Source organism: Brachypodium distachyon, chromosome 1 (genome assembly GCF_000005505.3).
Source record: "Brachypodium distachyon strain Bd21 chromosome 1, Brachypodium_distachyon_v3.0, whole genome shotgun sequence".
NCBI classification, from domain to species: domain Eukaryota; kingdom Viridiplantae; phylum Streptophyta; class Magnoliopsida; order Poales; family Poaceae; genus Brachypodium; species Brachypodium distachyon.
This window is the reverse complement of record NC_016131.3, coordinates 29,739,254-29,749,456: the sequence shown is the minus strand read 5'-3', so window position 1 is coordinate 29,749,456 and position 10,203 is coordinate 29,739,254. Positions and strand designations below refer to the sequence as shown.

Genomic DNA, 10,203 nt, shown 5'->3' with positions numbered 1-10,203 from the left:
GCGAGGCCGACTGAGTCCACGTACGCCGGATGCAGCGCCCTCGTCCCGGGCGGCACTCTCGGGAGGTGTGCTGGTGCGCCGAGCCGTGGCCGCGGCGAGGAACAAGTGTCGGGGGAGGAGAGGCGAGATGCTCCGCGGAACCGCCGCAGGAGAGACGTTGGTGATGGCAGAGCCATGTCGCGTTTTGATTTTTTTTCATCGGGTCGGGCGTGCGATGCGACGACAGATCGGACGAGGATCGTAGGATCGGGCATGCGACGACAGGACGAGGATCGTACTAGGATTGAATACCAATGTTTTTCCTTTTCCCCCCTGCCATGTTTGTTAGTATACGGGTACCAGGCCATGATTTGTAATGTCGTGAGAGTACAAAGACTGAGCATTCAAGTGTTCACCGACGAGTAAGATATACTCCCTTCGTTCACAAATAAATGAATTTCTAGATTTTGTCATAAGTCAAACATGTTAGATTTGATCAATTTTGTTGAAAAAATTAGCAATACATATGACATCAAATCGATATATTATTAAACTACATTTCAAAACGGATTTAATGATACTAATTTCGTGTCATAAATGTTGCTGCTTGAAGGCAAATCACTATAACTCAATGAATACCGGCAGAAAAGGTTGCCAAAACATATCAACATGAGATATATTTTTGAAGATCTCATTACGATAAAGTTAATGGTGAAACTAGACCGCTAGTTGGGTACATAGTTTCGAAGCTAAACGATTCAAAAATTCAAAAATATTTGCTTTTGATCGACCGATGACCGTGGGCGTGTTGTGCATTGTTTAGTCCAGTCCATTGCAATAGAACTCCACTAATAGAATAAAGTTTATTTCAAACCTTAAAGTCTTAGATGAAGTATGATATAAATCCTAACTTCCCAGGCCCTACATCATGTTCTTTTTCTTTTTCCAGGAATCAACACCCTGCTCTTGTTCCCATTTGATCTCAGCCTCCCAGAACTAAATCCCATTTGGGAGAGCACGATTGTCGACATGGTGGACAAAATACATGAAAAATCCAGTATCTTTATATGTTGCTAGAAAATACATGGAATGCACCTAGGTAAGCTGTTTAACATGTGCTAATTGATCCCCAATCACTTGTTTTTTTCAATCTTCAGATGAGGACGAGCATGCTGCATTCACATGCAATAGTCCGAATCATTATTCTAAATTACCATTGTGAACCCGATAGCAATAGACTAAATTAAATTAGTCAGCAAATCTCAAACTTTTACAAAAATGTCAGCAATCCCGTTCTCTCAAACAGTATTGGATTCTCGAAGACTGATATAAGATGAGGTTAATAATGATAAAGTGCCCCGGATCAGAAAGTTAGATTCCATTTTCGACTTTGACGGTGTGTAACATAGGTTCCAAATTGATATAACTAGAAAAATTCTCTAATAACTTTTGTTCTGTCTAAAATATATATGAAATATGTTCGGGATTAGAAGTCCCGGCCCTAATCAAGGTTTAAATCGCCCGCTAAATCATTTCGTGGCGGCATCTTTTAGCCGCAATAACGGCGTACATAAAATTAGCGCCAGACCTAAACTTATGTTATATAATGAAAAAATTAATACAAAATTAGATATTAGTGTTGATTTTGCAGCACTGTCGTAGCATCGCGCTAGGATTTCCGTGCCGCGGCCAAATTGATATTTGTTTATATGGTCCTACCCCGTTGAGCTGGGTACATGTACGTGCGCTTTGCACAGCTGTGATAAAAAGAAAGTCACCGTCGAAAAATGGGGACCAAATTTTGAACACACGTAACCACCAAGAGACCAGAGTCAGTAGGCGGTTCGTTGGCTTGAGCACACGTAACCCACCCAGAGGCACCCTGGCCTGGCTGGCTATAAAAGCATTTCGAGTTTACTTCGATTGACTCCTCCTTACCCGAAGATCAGAGAGAGCATTAGCATTTAGCAACACCAGCGAGCCCAATCCTCCCCTCCCATTCTCCTCACCGATTCCCCGAACTCCCTCACGAACCCCATCGCCCCGCCTCTCCTCGCCGAGCGGGGTCGATCGCGCCATGCCGCCGCGCGAGAACTCCAACGGCGGCGGTGGCGGAGCGTCCGCGGGCTCCCCGCCGCAGTCGACCAAGGGCAAGGGGAAGATGAAGGACGACGATCTGGTGAGTAACGAAGAGCCCCGCGGCCAATCCTCCTCCTCCCGGTTGCCCGCTCCTCTCTCTTACGGGTGTGGTCGACGCGGCTCGCGTCTCGTGTGCGTGTGTTGCAGTCGGACGAGGACCTCGAGCTCAAGGAGCGACTCGAGCTGTGCGTGCTGCGGGCGCAGGATGCCGATCCCGCCGTCCGGGGCTTCGCTCTCGAGACCTTGAGGTAATGCCGGTTTTTTATCTCGCCGTTCCAGACTTCCAGGGGTGTCAGCTGCATCGCTGGTTCGTGTCAGGTGCTTTTCCCTTGAGCCGCGCTGGTCGATTTTCGTTGTTCAGTTCAGGCGCGAATACCCTGGTTCCGCGTGATTCTTAGTTCTCTCGGTTCGGGTTGGATGGAAATGTCGATCGGACTGCTGCTTGGTTTGTACTTTGTAGTCACCTCGGAGTCTTGGTTGATTTTTCGATTTGCCGGTATATACTGCGGGTGGGTTCATGCTCATGCCTTCATGGGTGTGGCTCGGTGCAATGGTTGTGCCCTGCGAATTTCACGGCCACCAAAAATCGGAAGAACGCAAATCCTACTTGGGTTTTTGGATGTGCTGGTTTGCTTATTTTGCAAGGGTACGTATCGATTTGCCGCTAGCTGTTGGAGGCTCGTCACATCCTTTTACGTATTCTTAAAGTTGAGGCGTGGTACTAGGGAAATCAGATTATGGTGACATACGTTGTGATTCGCTCATTTGGAATATTGTGTCTACTGTTGCATTATGCAACCAGATGTACTCCTTTTCCTTGTGTTCTTCTTGGTCCATAGTAATCATAGTAATGGTGATTGATGCTTAACAGGCAAGAGATTCGTACAGCGACAAGCTCAATGACGTCCGTCCCGAAACCTCTCAAATTCCTCCGCCCACACTATGGAGCTCTCAAGGCTTACTTTGAGACTGTTCCAGAGTTTGATCTGAAGGTACGTATCAGTGGATCGCTGATCTCTCAGTTGAGCCAAGCTTAAGTTGAATTTCTTTGCTTATTCTGCAGACAAATATGGCTGACATTCTGTCAGTGTTGGCCTTGACAATGTCTACCGAAGGAAAAAGGGTATGGGGAATACGGAAATACCATGCAAACATTTGTCCTTTTTATTATGTTTATATCTCTTTGTTTTATGATTAACGTAAAATCCCAAGGAATACAAACTTAGCTTAAATTTCTTTCTAGCAAAATGACAAGAGTTTGCTCCAGTACTCCTAAATATGTATCTTAAAAGCATGCTACATGCTAGATTACATAAGTGAAGAGACAATATGTGAAGGCCTTAAACAACAAATAAAAATCAATGGTCTCGTGTATCTGTTATGCCGTGCATGCTGCTGGGGCCAATGGTAGGGATTAATCTTCATCATTATTTGCCTAAGCTCTATCATATCTCATCCAATACTTCCTTACTTGCCTTTAATCGACCAGCATCATCCGGGCCATCAAGCATCAACTGGTCTATTTAACTTCTGGATTTCATCAACCTGAACCCAGTTTCTCTGCCGAGAGAACATGAGCTATGCCATTGTCAAAAGCAACTGGCTAACAGGCCTTTCTTTGCTCGAATGTTTTTATGCTGCAACCTATATGTAATAGAGTTTACATCACTAAAGATTTGGCCTCACCTTAAACTGCTTAGTCTGCATTATAATTTGTATATTTTTAGGAAGTGGAGTACTGAGAAGATCATCTAAGTTTAGTTCACCATTATTGTACAGAACTGGCTTGCTAAGTTTCGTTTCATGTTTTAGGAGAGCCTCAAGTACTGTATGATGGGCTCTCACGATGATATAGGTTCATGGGGTCATGAATATGTGAGGTAGTAACATTATCCAGGCGCCCTGACTTAAATTCTAGATTTCCTTGTCTTCATGTAGCTTGTAACCAGCTTCCTATTACTATTATTTACTGTTTTTATTCCTATACCTTTTATTTTATTTTTCACCCTTGTAGCTACAAATAAAATTCATGCATTTCAATTTGATATGCTAGCTGTGCCTCAAAGTGTAATATTAAATCTGAAGAAATGTTCCTAGTAACCTTTTGTTCTTCCAGTTTGAATGTTTTTCACTTACCATCCACATTTGTTTATCTCTCGCATACCAAGGCTTAGCTATATTATTTGGAAATCATTGAGTTTTGGTTTTGCTCTTGTAGTTTTCTTTGTTATCAAGACTAATGTCATCATGCTGTTTCAAATTTTGGATTCTAATTATGCTAATGGTTCTATTTGTCAGAAACTTGGCTGGTGAAATTATACAGGAAATCCAGGCTGAGGTTGGACCATAATCCACTTCATCTTATGTACTGAAACATTTTTTTAATTCTCTGTAGTACCATATTGTGTAGTATGACATCCATTTGTTTTGTCTAGATGCTGTTGATGGTAATCAGAAGTTTTTTAATTGTTTTCCCTTGAATCTCTTGACTTCTATTGTCCATATGGATATAACATACTGCTTGATTGCCATATTTTCTGTGGCTCTCCACTTGGCAAGACTTGTGATTGCTGGTTTGTCACCTTTTAATGCATTTAATTTATTGGAACTTTTGAAGGTCCGTGCACTTCTTTCTAATTTTATGTACGCTATTTATTCAAGTAGTAGTTGTTCGATGTGGTTGGGCTGAGATAATGCAAACTTTATGCTCTGGTCTCCTGTTTGTAACGATAATATTTGTTGTTTTGCAGAAAAAAGACAATCCATTTGAAGTCCCAATCAGACTAGTACAGAAAATTGTCGCGTTTCACATGAAGGTTGATTCTGATTCTAGTCCTTAGTGGCATCTGTTCCAGTTTTGTTACTTCATCATGTAACATATTATACTGTATAATATTTTAAACTTAGTTGATAAACAAGCAGCAGTTATTTAAAAGAAAGCCAGTATTGATTAATTGATTGGTACAGTGGGATTGGGAGTCATATTGTTCTTATGATTGCAGCATAATGCTGAGCATGAAGCTGTGGATCTTTTGATGGAGGTATGATGAAACATTTCTGTTTATATTCAAAGTATCCATTTTATATTTATTAAGACGCAGATGAAACCTTCCGATGAATGTATGATGAAACATTTCTGTTTGTATTAATTAAGGGGATCCATTTTATATTCTTTGCTATACAGGTCGATGACCTTGAGGAGCTACATGTGCAAGTTGTCTCTACAAACTACAAAAGGGCATGCTTGTACATCACTAGTTGTTCTAAGTATGCGAGTGGATTTAATTTTTTTCTTCATTAAAAGTTGGTATTTTCTTATTTTATTGAAATTAAGCTTTCTGAACTCTTGTTATGTCGGGGTGAAAATTGGCAGATACCTTCTTACCCCCGATGATCTGTCGGCACTTTGTCTTGTTCATAACATGTACATGAAGTTTGGGGAACTTGAAAGTGCTTTGCGGATCGGGCTTCTGCTTGACGACAGCAAGGTGGGTTAATGAATGATGCCTGCCTTTTTCAGGGTCCAGAATTCAATTGCACTAACATCAATGTCAATGTCTTCTAATATTGTGATCAGTGTGTGAAGAAGGTTTTTGCAGCAACTGGTGATTTTCCCCTGAAGCAGCAATTCGCATATATCATAGCACGCTATGTGAGTCTCATCCATGCACACAGACATGCAACAGGAGCAAATTTACAAATTTGTGCCATCTTCTACTGATGTGTACTTTTGATGATGGAGATAGTTTGTATCTATAATTTCTATACTGTATCTTAAATCTTTGAGCAGACTCTATGTTTTTCATTTCGTTTTTTTTTTATCAATGAGCTTTTCTTTGCTGAAGGGTTTAAGCATGGAGATCCATGCCGAGATGGCTGCAGATGAAAATGAGAAGGATGCTTTGCAGGAAATAGTTTATAACAGAAAATTAAGTGAGGGGTACCTTGCCCTTGCACGGGATATTTGTGTCATGGAGCCAAAATCTCCAGAGGACATATATAAGGTTATTTTTGTTATTTTATTTTCCAATTGCACTTTTTGTTTGTGTCATGGAACAAACATTTTCTAAACATGCTAATTTGTCAGGAACATCTGATTCACCGACGCGGTGGTATAATCTCCAGCCTTGTTTCCGCAAAACAGAATTTGGCCGCAACATTTGTCAACGCATTTGTGAATGCTGGATTTGGACAGGCTAGTTTATAAAAACTTCCTCACCATTTCTTGGGAAAGGAAGGATATTAAGATCATATTATTGTTCCAGGACGAGCTCATGACTGTCCCATCAGCTTCATCTGGTGATGGTTGTTCTGGAATCTGGCTATTCATGAACGAAGGACACATGAGATCTAGTGCGGCAGCTAGTCTGGTACTGATAATTCTGTTAAAATTTTCATAAACAGACCCTTTATACTATTAGATTATCAATTGATCATAGTAGTAACGAAAAATATCATTTTTCAGGGCATGATTCTTCTGTGGGATCCTGATTCAGGACTTACCAAATTTGAAAAGTACCTGCACAGCAATAACACTGATATTATTGCAGGAGCTTTGTTAGGTATTGGAATTGTCTCTTGCGGTGTGAGGAATAATTCAGATCCTGTATGTTTCACCTCACCCCTACTCTATTCATCCTCCCACTCTTGCAATTATGTAAGTCTTCTGCTGTAAATAATAACCTCTTATGTTTTTCAGGCACTAGTTCGTATTTCCGAGCATATGAAAACTGATAATTCATTTCAACGACTTGGGGGAATATTGGGACTTGGTATTGCTTATGCTGGCTCCCAGAACAACAAGGTCAAATCAGTAGAGTCCCCATCAGTTACCTGAAATGCCATTGCTATTTTTTATTGATACAGTTACTGAATTTTCAGGTTAGAGCATGTTTGTCATTTATACTGAGTGACCACCGAACACCTTTTGAGCTCTTAGTATTCTGTGCCATCTCCTTGGGATTGGTATTTGTTGGGTCCTGCAATGAAGAGATTGCAGAGTCAATCATATTTGTATTGATGGATCGTACTAAAGCACAGCTTGCAAATCCCATTATACGTCTGCTTCCTGTTGCCCTTGGCCTCCTGTATCTTGGAAAACAGGTAATTTTGGCTGTGCTTGCCCTTATGCCGGTGGATATCGTTTTATGGTATATCTTACACCCATACTCTTTCTGGTTTCTCTCATTTGTTGTAAATTAGGTTTATCTGCTTATGTGATCTATATGTAAATACCTCTATTTGTGTATACGTCTCCATGCGTGAGTGCCTATGCATTTTGTCCATTCAATGAATTAATCAGCATATGTTCTGATATGTGTGTACTAATTATTATGGTGTACAACTATTTCAGGAGGCTGTGGATGCTACTGTCGAGGTTTCTAAAACATTTGATGGAAAGATAAAGAAGTATTGTGTCGTGACTCTTATGTCTTTGGCATATGCTGGAACAGGGAATGTGGACAAGGTAACTTGCCTTCGGAAGCCTCAGAAGATGCATAAATTGCAGAGAGGTTGTACGATATCAAAAATATATTGAATGCATAACTGGCTTTTACAAACCGTACCATCTGATTTTTCAGGTGCAGAAACTCCTTCGTATTTGCTCAAAGCGTCATAAGAAAGGTGGAACTCGTCAAGGACCAGCAGTCATTGGAATTGCTCTTGTTACCATGGCTGAAGAATTAGGAGTTGAAATGGCTGTAAGGCTCTTTGAGCGCCTTTTACAGTATGGTGATCATAATATTAGAAGGGCGGTTCCTCTTGCTCTAGGCATGCTCTGCATATCTAATCCAAAGGTACATCTATAACTTATAGATGTTTTAATGTGTGTGCTTGTTTTTCATTAACATTAAATGAGAAAAAATAAAATCTTTGCTATATTAATAGTCCTTTGAAGTTCACCATATATTTAAAGGGAACATTTCTTGGGTTGACTGATGGGTGCCAGATGCATTTGGCATCTCTAAACTGTTGCACACGTACTTGCAATATACTAATTGCACATTGCAGTGAAGAACTAGGCTAAGAACATGCATGCCAGTTAGTTTCACATCTGTTGCATCAGGCATATTTTTTTTGCTCAAACACATGCCTAAGCGTGCGTCATTTTTCATTATAAAAGAGACCAAGATGACCAAGTCTTACAAAACCTGGAAAGCCAGGGCAAAAACCAGAAAAAGAGTGAAAAAGAAAGAACAAGAAGAACCGAAAAAACTACAGGGTCAATCAAAAACTACAAGTCTGAGGGGCGGGTATGCCAGTGCAGGTTGCATCAGGCATATTGATTCAATGTGCTTGAAGAACATGCTTTGTTAGACGACTAGTAATATGCTTTACTGCTTTGCTTCACGTGCCTGGTTTTTGGGTCTACTTTCATACTGTCTGCCTATCATATAGGCAAACGTTATTGACACACTGAGCAGGCTGAGCAATGATGAGAACAGTGAAGTATCAATGGTTAGTAACTTCGTCAGAGAGCATACTGATGCCTCTTAGATCATATATTATAGATTTGATCAAATTGGTACGTGCAGGCTTCAATCATCTCACTGGGTTTGATAGGTGCCGGTACTAACAATGCCCGCATAGCTAAATTGCTTCGTGGCCTCTCAAGTCACTGCAAGAGCGACAATTCTTTGTTTTGCGTATGTACAAATCTATAGCAAACATTTTGTCCTTGTTTTGACAGTTACTAAGATCTTCTATCATTACAAGTTTTATATTAGTTTATTTTATTTGGCTTCAGGTGAGGATTGCTCAAGGTTTTGTTCACCTGGGGAAGGGCTTGTTGACACTTGACCCATACCACTCCAACCGGCAACTTCTATCCCCGTGAGCAACATATCTCATAGGAATTTCCTTTGATTTTTATTGGAAGCTCATTTTGAAGAGCTCCTCTTATTTTTACTTTTCAGTGTAGCGCTAGCTGGTCTTGTAACCGTTCTGCATGCATGCCTTAACATGAATTCCACCATTCTCGGAGAGTACCACTGCCTTCTGTACATCCTTGTCCTTGCTATGCAGGTATGCGTCTCCAAGTCCTAAGAACTCAGTGGTATAGTTAAAGAAGAATTGCCGTAAACTCTTGATTTGAAATATTTCTCTGCTGGGAACAGCCTAGGATGTTACTGACGGTGAATGAGGATCTCAAGCCCCTTTCTGTACCTGTTCGTGCCGGCCAAGCAGTTGACGTGGTTGGTCAGGCGGGAAGACCCAGGACAGTCACTGGATTCCAGACGCACTTGACACCTGTACTGCTTGGGGCAGGCGAACGAGCCGAGCTAGCAACTGAAAAGTAATTATAGAACAGCATGGAAATGATTTTATATTTTTTTTAAACTTGATTCTTGCTTGAGCTTATTGCTTTTTCTGTGTGCAGATATCTTCCACTGACGCCAGTTCTGGAGGGCTTTGTGATCCTGAGGAAGAACCCAGAGTGTCACGAAGATTGAGAGATCGGTGCGAGGCAAGCCAAGGCAGGAAGAGCCTGTGAACTGGAGTGTCACGAAGAGGCTTAGATCACACTTCACACAAGCAAAGGGGCAATGACGTACATGGTGAAGAGGCAAATTTTGCCTTCGCCGAAGTAGTTGTAACTGAGCCTGCATAGGTTGTACAGTACAGTAGTATTTTTCTTTCTTTCTTTTGAGAGGGGTTCTGTACAGGCATGGGGTCAATGTGAAGAGGATAAGCATCTTTGTCGGAACTGGGAGCAGAACCAGTGGGTGTGATGGCTGGCATAACATAGCCTGATTTTCTGTGTTTTGAATCACTAGACGAGAGCATTTTTGTGTTTCCCAGAACGAAACCGGCCATGTTCCTTAACATGTGCATATAGTCTTTTGAGATCCATATATAAAGATACACTCAGTTCTATGCTTGTCTAATGTTTTCTTTTCACAAGCCACTCTTACTGTGCCAAGTCGATTACCATGTGCAAACACCAGAGTTACCAGCTACCTGTATGGCCATGAGACAGAGAAGAATGAACAGAATACTGTGACAGCTCGCCGTGGGCCTCCTCTGTCATAGTCTCATAGACAGTTCATCTGGGACCGGCTTGTCAGTGTCGGCTGCTTCCAT

The 10,203-nt window shown here is 41.3% G+C and overlaps 1 protein-coding gene across 2 annotated transcripts; it reads left to right on the top strand.

The window, feature by feature from the left end:
- Positions 1-1,903: 1,903 nt before the first annotated feature.
- Positions 1,904-10,000, top strand: LOC100842529 (26S proteasome non-ATPase regulatory subunit 2 homolog A). Of its 2 annotated transcripts, XM_003563455.4 has the most exons (25): positions 1,905-2,158; positions 2,266-2,366; positions 2,990-3,110; positions 3,182-3,241; positions 3,931-3,998; positions 4,417-4,456; positions 4,869-4,934; positions 5,121-5,159; positions 5,303-5,385; positions 5,492-5,606; positions 5,696-5,770; positions 5,964-6,122; positions 6,206-6,313; positions 6,384-6,488; positions 6,584-6,724; positions 6,818-6,922; positions 7,000-7,221; positions 7,472-7,585; positions 7,701-7,916; positions 8,518-8,577; positions 8,655-8,765; positions 8,867-8,952; positions 9,036-9,144; positions 9,237-9,415; positions 9,500-10,000. In XM_003563455.4, the coding sequence occupies exons 1-25, from the start codon at positions 2,057-2,059 to the stop codon at positions 9,570-9,572; spliced, it is 2,658 nt and encodes an 885-aa protein (XP_003563503.1). In that variant the 5' UTR covers positions 1,905-2,056; the 3' UTR covers positions 9,573-10,000. The 2 variants fall into 2 exon arrangements, with proteins under 2 accessions (XP_024315386.1, XP_003563503.1); XM_024459618.1 differs by lacking the exons at positions 8,518-8,577; positions 8,655-8,765 and having other exon boundaries at positions 1,904-2,158.
- Positions 10,001-10,203: the final 203 nt, after the last annotated feature.

What these genes read in the sequence shown, in the direction of transcription:
- LOC100842529 (XM_003563455.4), top strand. Translation starts at nt 2,057, where the DNA reads ATGCCGCCGCGCGAGAACTCCAACGGCGGCGGTGGCGGAGCGTCCGCG. An exon ending in TCCTGTATCTTGGAAAACAG is followed by an intron (nt 7,222 to 7,471) that starts GTAATTTTGGCT and finishes CAACTATTTCAG; the next exon opens with GAGGCTGTGGATGCTACTGT. An exon ending in GCCGAGCTAGCAACTGAAAA is followed by an intron (nt 9,416 to 9,499) that starts GTAATTATAGAA and finishes TTCTGTGTGCAG; the next exon opens with ATATCTTCCACTGACGCCAG.